Source organism: Erythranthe guttata, chromosome 8 (assembly GCF_056151865.1).
Source record: "Erythranthe guttata isolate IM_541 chromosome 8, IM_541, whole genome shotgun sequence".
Lineage (NCBI taxonomy): Eukaryota > Viridiplantae > Streptophyta > Magnoliopsida > Lamiales > Phrymaceae > Erythranthe > Erythranthe guttata.
In genome coordinates, this window is record NC_142540.1 from 21,399,630 (window position 1) to 21,414,662 (window position 15,033).

At 36.3% G+C, this 15,033-nt stretch overlaps 3 protein-coding genes and 1 non-coding gene across 4 annotated transcripts; 1 reads left to right on the forward strand and 3 right to left on the reverse strand.

Moving 5' to 3' along the window:
• Window positions 1-480: 480 nt before the first annotated feature.
• LOC105976294 (myosin-G heavy chain-like protein) lies at window positions 481-2,359 on the reverse strand. Its single transcript, XM_013001570.2, has 3 exons — window positions 2,087-2,359; window positions 996-1,067; window positions 481-903 (listed from the first exon to the last, which is right to left on the reverse strand). The coding sequence occupies exons 1-3, from the start codon at window positions 2,268-2,270 to the stop codon at window positions 599-601; spliced, it is 561 nt and encodes a 186-aa protein (XP_012857024.2). The 5' UTR covers window positions 2,271-2,359; the 3' UTR covers window positions 481-598.
• A 4,301-nt stretch (window positions 2,360-6,660) lies between these two features.
• Window positions 6,661-8,887, forward strand: LOC105976274 (GDSL esterase/lipase At4g10955). The gene is made up of 2 exons (XM_013001552.2): window positions 6,661-6,985; window positions 7,689-8,887. Exons 1-2 carry the CDS (start codon window positions 6,678-6,680, stop codon window positions 8,662-8,664), a joined length of 1,284 nt encoding a protein of 427 aa, XP_012857006.2. The 5' UTR covers window positions 6,661-6,677; the 3' UTR covers window positions 8,665-8,887.
• Window positions 8,888-9,368: 481 nt separating this feature from the next.
• On the reverse strand, window positions 9,369-9,441 carry TRNAR-ACG (transfer RNA arginine (anticodon ACG)). The gene has a single exon. It is a non-coding gene; the product is annotated as a tRNA-Arg (tRNA).
• A 412-nt stretch (window positions 9,442-9,853) lies between these two features.
• Window positions 9,854-14,064, reverse strand: LOC105976290 (Golgi transport complex protein-like protein). Its single transcript, XM_013001565.2, has 3 exons — window positions 12,627-14,064; window positions 11,032-11,505; window positions 9,854-10,938 (listed from the first exon to the last, which is right to left on the reverse strand). Exons 1-3 carry the CDS (start codon window positions 13,725-13,727, stop codon window positions 10,030-10,032), a joined length of 2,484 nt encoding a protein of 827 aa, XP_012857019.1. The 5' UTR covers window positions 13,728-14,064; the 3' UTR covers window positions 9,854-10,029.
• Window positions 14,065-15,033: the final 969 nt, after the last annotated feature.

Below are 15,033 nucleotides of genomic sequence, written 5' to 3' on the forward strand. Positions count from 1 at the left end.
ATGTAAATAGCAAGGGTAAAAATCGGATGGATCGGATTAAGCACTTTCGGAAAAAACCTGATTGTTTTTTTCGCAGTGAAAAACTAATTTCAATTTTGTTCCAAAAAAAAAATCAAAAATCGAATTTTCAGAAATTGGAATGGAGAAACTCTTTCCAAAATCAGAAATTTCCGTATCGTAATAAGTGGAATTCGAAAGAATTCTATTTTTTTAGTCACCCAAAATATAAGGGTAATTTTCAGAAATTTAAATTGGATCGAAAATCGGAATCTCGTATACCATTTCCAATCCAAAAAAGTTTGCAAAAAATCGGACTCGGAAATTTCGGAATCCGGAATGAAAAACGTTGTTCCAAAATTGGAAAATTTCAGATTGGAATCGGCGGAAATCAGAAATCCCGTTCCAATTTCCACCCCTAGTAAATAGTGATTATACAAGAAAGTCTTGCAGCACTCAAATTCCAGTGCTACTAAACACAACTAGGGGAAATAATTATCAGATAAAAACATAACCGTATTGCGAATTTATATTATACCGATCGAAAAAAAAAAAAAAAAAAAAAAAGTGGATGTGAATTGGTGACATTCTATACAACATGTCATTGAAAAAGGGATGATACATCTACGTAACCTGTTGCGATTGCAATTCCTAATATTAAAATAGGCGGAAGAATAACAAATGCACCGATAGTGGCGAAGAAAACGGAATCGTTCCTCTGAGAAACTTCGTTCAAGTAAGTTTGCCTTCGTATATTCCTCTTCTGCGATACAGTCAAGAATTTGGGTGTCCATTTCTTCAGATTCTTACCTAACGGAATGGTGAAATCATCGTCTCTTTCTCCCACTAAATTAGCGAGCTGTTCGCGAATTGTGGGCCCACTAGAACTACTATCGCTGACATAGCCTGGTTAAGACGAGTTTTTAACGTTTTAATTTTAAAAAAAGACAATGAATAAATAGAGACCATTTATTTATATAACAAATTATAAATAATACCATCAACAGACGAGCGGCCGGAGGTGAGTTGGTCCAAGAGATTGAGTTGTGCCCGAGCCGAAGAGGATGGTCCTTTTACATTCGAAATTAAGGAATATTCCGTTAGCAGTGTGAACAGAATCGCGTATAACTACTTTATGAACCAAAAGAATTGAGAGACAAAATTACAACATTTTTTTTATATGATTAAATTCGACTCAGTCTACACCATCGATTTGTAACGAGATTTCCAGAATGGAAATCAATTTGCGACGAGACTCAAAATCATAACAAACAATCGAATGCTCCTTCGTTTTTATTCCTTAATTTCACAACCGCAACTGATCGAATCGACCTCGTGCCTAAACAATGCAAGTAATGAATCGAACCTCGTATACGCCGATGAAGCAAACACACACACAGAACAAGCAACTTAACATTAATCCTGTAGCTGCCAGCTCAGCAATACTTTAACCTTACTTTAGAAATATATGAGCCAATGAGCATTCAAGATTCTTGAAAATAAAAGTACATACCCCAGATTAATCATCAATAATTACAATAACTAGGACCAAAAAAAGAAAAAAAAAAAAAACAAATTAAATAGTTCATATTTTGACCTAATTAAAAATTCCACTTTCAAATTTAAAATCAAACACAAGTGCAACTTCATATGAAGAAAATTATAGCAAATTTACCAGAGAAATTATAAACTAATGTAATTTTCGAAATTTCCGAAATTCCGCCGATTCCGAAATCGGCATGAATTTTTGCATTCCGATTTTTTCAGAACGAAAAATTGGAACCTACATTTTTACTTCCTAAAAAAAATTGGAAATTATCCCAAAAAGCCCTTTAATCCATTCGTCCGATTTCCACCCCTATTAATCCTGTAGCTGCCAGCTAAGCACTACTTTAAGCTTATTTTAGAACTCTATGAGCCAATGAGCATTCAAAATACCCAAATGAAGAATCTTGCAATTAAACAAAAAACAAAAAACAAAAAAGAAAATTCAGTTCATACTTTGACCTAATTGAAAAAATCCCACTTTCAAATTTAAAATCAAACACACTGTGCAACTTCATATGAATAAAATCACAGCAAAATTTACCAGAGAAAGTAGGTTCTTGATCATCGTCGGCGACTCCTTCAGACGGAGAAGCAGCCGCCTTCAGACAAGGCGGAGATGGGCTGTAATAGAAATTAAAGGCGGCGGTTTTTTGCTTAGAAATCTTTGATGAGAGAAAGGGTCTTGGGTATAGAGTAGTAGAAGCAGCTCCAAAATTGAGCGCCATGGAAATATTTGTTGTTTTGTTGGGAAAAAAAGGGGTTCCATTGTAGATGAAAAATTATTTGTTGAACCACCACCTCAATTTAAATTGCTGTTTCAGAAAATTTGCTCATCCACATATATTATTTTTTGGGGGTCAAATTTTTTTGAAGGTGTAAATTACGAGAAAACTCCTGAGGTAAGGCTTAATTATAAAAAATTCCCCTATATTTGTGTAATTGTAAAATTCCCCCTCTGGCCAGTGTTTGACCGTTTTAGTTTATAGAAAGGGTAAATTACAACCACTCCCGAGGTATGGTTAAATTACAAAAACCCATCTCTTATTTGGGTAATTACAACCACCTCTCATCTATAAATCTTCTTACACGTCAACCCTTGCGGTTTTAAATGTAGTGGAATCTTCTAGATGAATATTATCACTTTTGTACCAATTTTATCCTATTCGAACTCCACATTTTGAAGCAAGATGATCATAATATGTGTTTTTTGGCTTGTATATATCAGATTGTGGTGCATCAGAAGCTTTATTTTTGCACAAAACGAGTACAAACTAGAGCACGTTCCACGAAATCTAGATGATTATGTTGAATTTGACACCGTACCATAAGGGTGGAGATGTAAGAAAAAATCATAGTTGAGGGGTAGATGTAATTATCCAAACGAGAGAGGTTTTTTCGTAAATTGATCATACCTCAGAGTTGTGTTTGTAATTTACCCTTTATAGAAAATATGTTTTGTCACGTTTTACCTTTTATATATTTGAAACAAAACAAAGGATAAATTACAATGACTTACACGGAACCATGATGTAAGGTCTAATTACGAAAATCCCTTTATGTTTGCATATTCAGACAAATCCCCCTAAGATATGTAAAACATACCAGAAGCGCAGCACAAAAAAGCAAACCGCCACAAAATAGAGGTAGAAAAACATAGCTATAAAAAATGTGTCTCGCAGTAGCACCGTAGAAAAATCTCTTGCACAATGTTTGCACATACACATAATGAACGCGGACAAAATTCCTACGAGCTCGAAATTTTGCTTCTGTTTCGATGTGTCATCTCACTTTGACCACAGACAATTCCGAAAAGCTCCAAATCAACCATACATCGTTATGTTCGATTTTCACAATTTGTTCACATGCCTAGCTCAAAAATCGAACATAAAAAAAAAAGGTCGCACAAGAGCCAAATCAGAGATGATCGGCGACGACCGCCACAAACTACACTCTAAGACCGACGTTATGGCACGTGAAAAAAACGAAGATCAAAGTCAAAAGTAGTGTTCGGAGAAAAACGGGAAAATAATGTGAAGAAAGAGTTGAGGGTTTTCTAATGTTCATGTTATATAGAGAGAGCAATATATAGAGAACAAAACTGGCAAAAAACATTCCCTTGCCTTTAGCAAGACTTTTCTAAGTAGTGGGTTTCTTTACGAAATAGAAAAGTAGTATGCCCATTTTTCAATTAAATGTTTTTGTTACGTACTTACATGCAATTTGCTCATTTTATTATTGCATGTTTCTAGTTTCATCCTCATCCTTTGCGACCGTCTAAATAAAATTTAGCATAATATAATCACGGTAATTGGTAATTCACGAATTTAATTCTCTGTTATTCAATACTTGGAACTCACTACTCCACAAAATGCGATATTTTATACTTGTAGTTTATTCTGAGATTTTGGGTGTATCGCGTATTCAAAAAGTCGATAACATAATTGACTCCCATAATTTATTGTTGGTGCCCAACATAATCAAGCAAATAATTGATAAAATCAAAAAGACTTGATATAGTATTCGCCATAAAATATTTTTTTACATTAGAAATATAGTTACTATGTAAAACAAAGGTAAAATGATTTTTTCAGTTATGTAAGTTTATTGTTTGAGAGATTTAGTCCACCACGTTTTAAAATCAAAATTTAGTCTTATAAGTTACAAAATTTGAGATATTTTGCTCTATAACCTATTATAACAATTAATTCATTAGTTGGTTGAATGAGTTGACATTTAATGTATAACAATAAATAGATTAAACATTAACTTGATGATGCGGCGATTTTGAAGGTAATTTCATCCAAGACACCAAAATGGAGGAAATTAACATTTTCATTTATATATTATTTTTTTTGTTTTAGTTTGCTATTAAAAAATAATTAATGCATTTATATAATTAATGCTTTTGGTAAATTTAATTTAATATAGCTTTGAATATTTTATTATTATTTTGTGGTAAATTTGTAAATATGTGTTCGTTTTGCTACATTTTATTTATTTAAAATATCTTAGAATCTTTTTATGTCATTTAACTTTGCAACATATTTTATTTTCAATATCTTAAATTTTTTTTTGGGTGTTTTAACTTAACCTTTTTTTGTTGGTTTACATTCATTTTGATCACTAACTATAAATTTGTAAAAATGAATTTTTTAGAGGCTTAATCTCACTTTGCATCCTTGAAATATATAATTTTGGCACTTTGCACCCTCGAAACAAATTAATAGCACTTTACACCCCCGAAACACAATAAATCATGCATAATGCACCCCAAATTAATTTTTAAAGTCAATAAAGGTAATTTGATATTTTAATGGAATTTGTTTAGGATGACAAATGTCAAATCTTTTTTTTTTTTCATCAATTATTTTGAAATTATAAAGTCCAAGACTAAACATACATCTCATCAATATATTTAAATTTTTTTTATCACAAAAAAATATTTTACGAAAGAAATCATTAAGCTATTTCGTTATCAAGTTATCTGAAAATCATATTTATTCCAAATATTTTTACCTACTATTTCCACCAGTTGCAATAAAAGATCCATCAATCGAATAATTTAGTGATAAAACTTTATTTTATTTTAATTTGTAAGAAAATATAATTGTTTTTAATAATTCAGTGTGATTTTTGGTTTTTCGCACTTGTGCGCTCGAAAATTAGGTGGAGGTTGAAGAAAATAACAATTTAATTTGTTATTTTGAATTCCGAAAAAAAAAAAACCAATAAAAAAATGAAATCGCCTTTATTATTCAATTCAGGGTGAACTGTAAATGATTTATTGTGTTTTGACGGTATAAAGTGCTATTATTGTTTTTTAGGGTGCAAACTGCCAAAAGGCTCTATTTCAAAGGTGCAAAGTGGGACTAAGCCAAATGTCAATTCTCCCATTTTGGTGTCGTTGACATAATGAAATTTCCCACCAAAATTGTCCTACTCATCAGCTACATCATCAATTTTATTTTTAATATATATGTTTTTATACATTAAATGTCAACTCATTCAATCAACCATTGAATTACCTATTACAGCATGTTATAGAACTAAAAATCTCAAATATTTTAACTTATAAGACTAAAATTCTGATTTTAAAATGTTGTGGACTAAATCTCTAAACTAGTAGACTTACATGACTAAAAAACTCGTTTCCCCTAAAACAAATTGTCAAAATTATGTGGGAGTTGAAAGAAGTTACTAAAAAGCCTAAAACCTCTTTTTTTTTTTTTTTTTTTTTTTTTTTTTTTAATGATTTCACCATACAGTAGAACCTCGATAAATTAATACCCGATAAATTAATAACCTCGCTTAAATAATAAATTTTCCCGGTCCCGACTCGGGGACAACGTGCTAAATTAATAATTCGCTAAATTTATAAGATAATACACATTCAAAGATTTTAAGAAGCCCCATATAATATATAAATTAATAATGCATAAAAATAATTCTTACATTACATGGTACAATACATATTTTATAGATCTATGAAAGCTTAATACAATATAATTTAATTGTCGCTTGTTTCTTGTTGAAGTTCACATTAACATCAATTTCGTCCCTCACTTTTCTTAACATGGTTAGAACTTTCGGTATAGTTTTCTCATAACTCAACATAAAATCGTTCTATATCATTGTTGTTTTAAGAGCTTCCGCTCGTGAAACGGGCTCTATATGCATTGAACTAATGGTACAATGAATAATATACACGTAAAAAAATTATAAAAAATGTATTTATTGAAAATAATAATAAAAGTAATTTCATAAATTAATAAGTTATTAATTAATGTATAAATTAATAATTATTAATTTATTGATAAGTTAATATTTCGCTAAATTAATGAAATATTGATAGTCCCAACTGTATTAATTTATAGAGGTTTAACTGTACTTCATGAAAAAAAATGTAAATACAATAAATCCCTATTTATATTTTGGCAACCAAAAATATAATTAAATTAAAACCCTAAAAACAAAAACAGAAGCCTTGAATCAAAAGACTAACATAACAACACACGTGAATTCACAAACTAACTCTTTTCTTTTCGCCTAAGAAATCGAAATTCCAAAATTCACGATCAAGAACAGTGGCGGAGATTACTAGAATCAGATTCCAGTAAATTGAATTGAATTGAATGTGGGAATTTATTCCTTTGGAAAGAATCCGATGCCACAAAGCAATGGCGGCCATAAAAGTGATCACCCTCTCTCCTTTTATAAACGCCGTTAAATCAAACAGCGCTAAAATCATAAACGGAATGTGGAAGAAGGGTTCATCGAAGAAAGAAGTGTTGCAGTTACAGGTTGTTGAACCAAAATCAAGAAATCCGATTCGTCGAAATAAAAGTGACGACGACGACGACGAACATCCGTATGCGTTTCATGTTTCCGGCCCTCGAAATGTTTCTCCTCTTAACTGGAGGGACCTCCTCTTTTCCACTTGGTCAGTTTTTTTTTTTTTTTATTATTAGGGTTTCTTGAAATTTTTGCATGATTTGATTATGTTTATTTGATTAAAAATGTACTCCATTTGTTTCAAAATATGTGCTACTAAATCAACTTTTGTTGTTAGATTAGGTGATTTGGTTGGGTAAGAGATTAATCATGGTTAGTTTAATAATTAAATTATATTGGATGTTTGATTAGTCAAATACTTTTCGGGTCGACCCACAACTGATGAAAAAATATAGTGAGATTACTTATTGGAGCTCTCGCTCGTGGCCCAACAATACGTTGAGTTTTTATATGATTATTTAATTTTAGCTTGGCTGGTTCATCGTATCTTATGAACTAATCAAGGCGTTGGACTAATAAAGGTGAAAAAAAAATTATATATTTAATGCATGATTGGAATTCTATAGTAACAGATAAGTTAGTATGCAACATTTCTTTTTCTCTAAAACGACAGATAATTTGATAAGTATTTCCGAAGTTGATTTTTTAGATTTACGAATGCGTTTGAAATTTTGAGTGTGTTCAGAAGCCCGTGAAATTCGATATGTATGATTCGTGATTGAATTTATGTGTAGTTTTGAGAATTGAGATTGCTGTATTCTGTGTTTAATTTGTATTTTCCCATTACATAGTTCAAAAATTAGAAAAATGATTTCATTGAATAATTAAAAAAAAATTTAAAAAAAAAACAGGAAGGACAGCAATTACAAAAGGACAGTAATGGCATGCTTCACACAAGCAGTGTACCTCCTCGAACTCGACCGGCAAGAAAACCGAAATGACGAATCCGCCCTCGCCCCCAAATGGTGGGCCCCATTCAAGTACAAGCTCGTCGAAACACTGACAGATGAAAGAGACGGATCCATATTCGGTGCAATCCTCGAGTGGGACCGCTCCGCGGCGCTGTCGGATTTCGTCCTCGTTAGGCCAAACAATGCGCCGAGGGCGGTTTTGTCATTTCGCGGAACCCTCCTCAAAACTCCGACCATTAGGCGCGACATCGAGGATGACATAAGGTTCCTAGCGTGGGAGAGCTTGAAGGGCTCGATTAGATTCACCTCCGGTTTGAAGGCGTTGAGGAAAATCTGCGACAAATACGGTGACGCAAATATTTGCGTCGCGGGACATTCGTTGGGAGCCGGATTTGCACTACAAGTTGGGAAGGCGTTGGCCAAAGAAGGGGTATTTGTGGAAACGCATTTGTTCAACCCGCCTTCGGTCTCGTTGTCTTCGAGTCTGAAGAATGTGGGCGAACGAGCGGGTGAACTGTGGAGGAGGGTAGTTTCGGTAATAATGAGGCCTCCGGTCGACGGTCATAGTGAAATTAAATCGGTGACGAATTCGGGAGAGAAGAAGAAATGGGTGCCTCATTTGTACGTGAACGATAGCGACTACATTTGTTGCTATTACAAGGATTTGGAGGGTGAGAAGAAATTAGCGACGAATGTTGAGAAGAAATTAGCGACGAATATTTGTCGCGGTGGGGGGAAGATGTTTGTGTCGTCGAAGGGGAATCAGAAGTTTGTCGAGGCGCACGGTTTGGAGCAATGGTGGGCCGATGATTTGGAATTGCAAATGGCGGTTAACGACAGTAAGTTGATTAGTAGGCAGCTTAAGTGCTTGTATAGTCTACCGCCTTCGGAACAATCGCCCGTAAAGGCTCGATAAACGAGTGATTCATTATTATTAGGATTAACCTTGAAAGTAATTAATTTTGTACCCTTTAATTTGTTGAGCTTGTTTTTCACAATTTTTCGGGATTATATTTTATTTCTTCTTCTGTATGCAATAGTGACAAGTTTATATATTCTGTGTTATCCATACACTATTTTGTATTCTGTGATCATGGAATAGAGAATCGAATAATGGATATATAATGTGTTTAGGTGAATTAATACGAGTTTTTGTTCGCAAAATTTGAGTTTGTACGGAGTTTTCGAAGTTTTTTTTATTAGTAGAACAACCGACTTCGGGCGACAGTTAGGCAGATTTCGACAGCCCAAAAGAAAATGTACTCGAGCTTGGTTCATTATGTTAGCAAATATAGCTCAAACCGGCTACTAACGAACGATGTCGAATCGAGTAGATTGGTTTGATTTTCAACCATGTTAAGATTTAACAATGAACTTTGCCAATTCTAAAAAACAATTGTGCAAATTATAAATGAATGTATTTTATGGGATTAAGAAGGGCAATTTACACAGCTTACAAAAATAAAACATATAAAAATATTTGATAAAATTTAAAACATATAAAAATATTTGATAAAATTTAAAACATATAAAATTATTTGATAAAATTTAAAACATATAAAAATATTTGATAAAATTTAAACTTAAAACATTAGAATTTAATATAGCAAAGCAGATGGACGACTCCACTGGGGATCGAACCCAGAATCTCTGGTTTCGTAGACCAGCGCCTTATCCATTGGGCCATGGAGTCAACTGTTGAGCAAAATATTTCGATTTCTCTACTTCAACTATTTTATTGTTAATTCATTCTAAGCAATGTAAATATGTAATGATAATCAAACTTCATAAACTAATTCCAATTTTAGTATTTGATTACAGATGTGCACAATACTCGGAAACTAACGATATGTGTAAATTGCAGTGGACAAATCATGTGTGACAAAGCTCAAATAGAAATTTTTGACATACCACAAATGGAATCAAACTCGAATCATCTGACGTGACGCTGCACTCTCTTTCTCTACCAACTACCAACTAGATCATCACTCTGAGTAGTCGTTTACTTTTTCAGTTGAGATGAAGGATGAGTGATATAAATTTTTAATAAAATACAATTATAGCAATAAACAGACGCACAATTTTATCTCGACTAATCTCAGATATCTCGAAATCATAACAATAATAATAATAAAGATGAAGGTAACCCTTTCACATATAGTTCGTTTCTGTCGATGACAAAAAAAAAACAGATGTTACAAATGAAAGAATTAGACCGATGATGTATACCAAAAGACACCATAATCAAGAACATATATATATTACGACCCGATCAAAAAAATTACGACCCGTTTATCTCTAAACCCGACCCGATTTTCATCATCAAAGGATAAACGGGGCTGAACTCCTTGTCGCCTCTCGCCCTCACCTTAGCGGCATAATCATCAAGCGTCGCTTTCACACCCCTCCAAATCTGATCCTCCCCCTGAGAATCCATCCACAGCGAGTACTGCAGCGGGGTCAGCCCGTTCCTCTGCATCGGGGACCGCAAATCGTCGGGCCCGCGCGAGTACAGGTGGTGCAGCACCACGCTCGCCGGGAGGTCGTGCAGCAGCGGCGAAGCCGCCAGCTGCGAAGTCTCGAGAAATAAAACGGGCCTGAAAGCCCGTAGGGCCCGGTAGGGCGGGCCCAGCTGCTCAACCGGAAAAAGATTCTGCGCCACCACCAGCTCCAGCTCAGCCATGTCCCGAGCCATTCTCAGCTTCCCCGACTCGGACAACGGCCTCACTAGGGATGCATGCCGGATGAAGAATGTGAGTACACGAGCGGCCATGCTTTTAACGAGTCTGGTACATATGGTCTCGCTTCGGGCCGGGCCCGCTTGACCAAGGAGCCTGGATAGGAATTCGGTTCGGAAGTGAGTGATGTTCTTTTGGAGGTCCTCCATGTAAGGGGATCCGTTGGTGGTGGTGGAGGAATCAGTGACGAAATTCTGTTGGTGAATTTGGAGGATGGAGGATTCGAGGCGGTCGAGCATGGATTGGAAGAGGGAAGTGACGGAATCGACGGCGACGCCGTAAATGGTGCCGAGGGCCGGGGAGAGAAGGTCAGCGGCGACAGGTGGCATGCCGGAGAGCATGGAGGTGAGGCGGGCGTGGATTTCTTGGAGGTGGGTGCATAGGGTGAAATTCTTCATCTGTGCTTGAGTTGCGGGGCCTGTTATTTGCCGTGCTTCGGGGCCCGTTGATATCTGTCGTATTTATTTAAAAGGAGAAAAAAATGAAAAGAAGACATATTACATCGGAGTGCCATGTACAAAACTAGCAAAAATAAAAAAGCTTACCTGGTATTCGACTCTTTCTGAAAGCAGCATAAGAACTTTGTTGATCTCACGCAATAAAAGAAGAGTCAAACGTGCGTCCTGCTGCACGGCTTCGACCTCCTCTTGAATCCGAGACGTAATCCTCGAAATATGCTCTTTCGAGGGAATATTCCCTCTGCTCGACATCGGAAAAACGGAGTTCACAAGATCCGAAAGCCTGCCCAAGCAAAGTGCTAAAAACGCCGTCTGGAAAATCTCGATAGCAGCCACCATTTGTTCCTTTCCCTCCAAAGTGACAGCTGGCGGAACCCCTTTGACATCAGTATCGCGTGAGATTCTTTCTAGAAGATTCTCGACTGTTGTGACGAGTTTTGGATAACCCACGGTGAATATCTCCTTCACGAAACTGGATGCGGTGAAAACGGACTTCATTTGGCTTGCAAATGATTTCATTAGAGCATCCCACACTCGATCGGTTAGTGTTGGATCACCTTCCTGAAAATTAATTGATAATTATATTATAAGCAGCATCAAAAGTATTTCGCAAAAAAAAAAAAAAGATAAAACAGAAGAAAGCCAGTGTTACATCTTTCAGATAATATTAGAAATGTCAGATACACCTTGTCATTAGCTAGTCATAATATGATAATTGGCCACAAAATAAGAAGAGAAAAAATTCCCGATAAGTCGGGGTAGAATTTCGGTCAAAATTTCATACCGTTTACCGAACCGAAATATGTGGTTCGGTTCGGTAAATAACCGAATTACCAAAATTTTATTAAAAATATTTTAAAAAATGAATTTTTATTTATTTTAATAAATTGCAGTATAAAAATTATATATTTATTACATATATAAATATGAAAATAAAATAATAAATCAAAAATAAAATTTCGGCATTCAGCAAAACCGAATTACCGGAACTTCGGAGACCAAAAAATCGGATACCGAACCGAATTCTGCACGTACCGAATTTTCGGTTTGGTTCGGTCAGTTTACCAACTGGATGAACAACCTTAAGTGGGAGAAGCAACAATGAAATTAAGGGTTGCATCAAATTTATATTTGAGGTGTGTTGATTCTACCAAACAGCAAAAACACGACTAGAAACCTTAGCTAGACGGAAAAGTATGTATATGAATCCGAGCATTCGCAAGATAAATAGATATAATCTCAAAGGTAAATAAAAATATTATAAAAATAAAAAAAAGTTGATATTTCCTTCTTTCTCAAGCTTATAGCTTTATCGGCATCCAAAACTACTCGACAGTATGTAACTGCGCTGTCACTTATCATATTCACGAATAGATACATAAAGTGATTCTTAAGCTATGAAATATATTATCTTAGTGAATAATGTTCACATAAAATGCTTCGTTTATTCGGATTATCGACGAAGGTCAATATAATGTTTTGACAGTTAATCTGCCTTCTTTCCATTTTTCGATTTTCTCGTATAACACAAATCTCACTCAAGACCAATCTCACAGGACAAATCCTACCGTCGAATCCAAATTGTTCTATCCAAATACAAACGTGCACTAACCGAAGGCAAAATACTACATTACTCGATTTCCAAATAAACGAACAAGAACAACAACAAATAAACGGCCTACCTCCATAACCTCGTCGAGCAATAGAACATGCGTGAACGGATCACGTTTCTTGGACAAAACCCTCTGCAAATGCCAAACCGCCAACAAAATCGAATGCAATTGATCCATACAGCCACTAACCCTCTGCCAAAGAGCCTCCCTCGCTTTCGCCCCGCCCCCAATTTGCGGGGTCCCGTGTCTCTGCACCCCACCGGGCCCACCGCTACCGTACCCCCCACCCGAAATCGCCTTCATATCGAGCGCATTACTCACGCTCTTCACTCCAATTTGCTTATACTTACTCACTAATCCATCCACCGTACCCCTCAATTCTCCCATGTTGTAGAACACTTGTAACCCTAACCCTACTTCGGGTTGATTCAAACTCTCGAGCCCCTTTTCGAGTACTTTCATGCCCTCGTCTCGGATTTTCGATCCGATTTCGGTGACCCATTTCAATTCGGTGTCGACGGCGTCGATTCCGGATAAATGGTGCTCGTTGTAGAGAGTTAGGATCTCGAAATGGAGCTGTGCGGCTTTCGAAAGATCCCATTTTGACGAATCGGGCTGGGTTTCGACGAGGTTTTTGAGCTTTTGGATGAGGCGGAGGGCGCGGATTGCGTGCTGGAGGAGGAGGGAGGTGGAGTGGAGGTTGCTGAGCTGGCGGGTCTGGACGGCGATGAGGCGGTGGGGATCGGAGAGCTCCGCCCGCGCGCGGCGGACGGAGGATTGGAGGGAGGAGAGAGAGGAGCGGAGGGAGGAGAGAGAAGATTCGGCTGCCTTGACGGAGGAGAGCTGGTTCAGGAGCTCGTGGTGGCGGGAGAGGACCTCGTGGCGGAGCTGGGTGTCGAGGAGGCGGAGGCCCTCCTGGAGCTTCTCGATCCGGGAGGCGGCGGAGCCGGAGGAGAGGGCGGCGGAGGAGAATTGGGTGGGGTTGAAGTCGGGGGAGAGGAAGGCGGAGAAGATGGAGTCGGAGGAGAAGGTGTCTAAGTGTGAGGGGGAAGGGGAGCGAGGGAATGGGGTGGCGGCGGCGGAGGGGGTGGGTGTGGCGGCGGCGGTTGGGGTGTTCTTGAAGGTGGAGAGGCGTTGGAGTGGGGATCTGGCGTTGGCCGGAGAAGCCATGGGACTGACGACGGTTGTTGTGATCTGTTTTTTGCTGTGCTTTATTTTTTTTTTATTTTTTCTGTTTCTTTTTCATCAATTCCGAATTTAGATCTTATGGAACATGTTTGTACATTGTGCATTAAGAGGTGTACGTTATTGCACTTTGGGCCTTTTGGCAATTGACTGTTTTGTATGATTGACTTCTTTTTTCTATTTTGTGTTCCTTAATTTTTATATGTGAAAGTAAAACTCACAAAATTACTTTTGGGTGGAAATCGAACAGAATGGATCGAAAACGATTTTTCGACGGTAATAAAATTGGGTTCCAATTTTTGTTTCAAAAAAATTGGAATGCAAAAGTTCTTTCCGATTTCGGAATGTCTTTGGAATCGGTGGAATTTTGAATATTTCGGAAATTACATTAGTTTATTATCTTTTATTCCAAATTCAGCGATAATGGGAATTTCACAATATATTTCTATATTTTCCAAGATTTTGCAGGAAAATCAGAAAGAGAGTTCGATAAAACGTAATAACTAAAAACACAGGTAGGGACAACAAATCGAAATATAGATTTCCTTATAAGAAAAATGCAACGTAAAGTTTCTTATAGGAATTAGTATTTTCTAAGGTTTTAATTTTCTTAATCCTTCATTATTTATATTTTACATATAAAATATAAAAAAATTATATTATGGAATTATAAAATATATTATAAAATTATATTTTGCATTTTAAAAAACCATAGAAATATTCGGAACTAAAATCGGATCGGAAATCAAAATTTCTGATAATTTTATATACCATTCCGATTGTCTTCCAAATAAATTTATAAATATTGGAAAGTGACTACAAGATTGTAGAAAACAACTACAAAAACTGAAAACAACTATAAACTATCGAAAACAATTATAAAATGTTGAAATCAACTATTAAATTGTTCCTCAATTAATTAACATGTAATCAACTACGAAATCATGCAAAAATTAATCGAAAAAACATCAAAAATAGTTTGAAATAAAAAAATGCAAAAATATTTGGCATGCTTTGAAACCTTAGGCACGAAATCCGTCATTAATTTTTTCTATTCCTTCACTTTTTCGTCTCCACTTTTGGAGAGATCCGTCGTCATAGTAGAATCTAAATTGAAACGGAGGAGTGTTGGTGGTGGGCCGATAATAAGGGCAACAACGGGGGACGCGGGTGTGGCTTTGGTTGAGAACGAAGGCGGCGGTGATTGAAATAGGGAACAATGGGGGGCAGTGGCTGGGTAGAGAACGTCGGAGCGGGGGTATGGCTAAGGTAGACAGCGGTGGAGGACAAG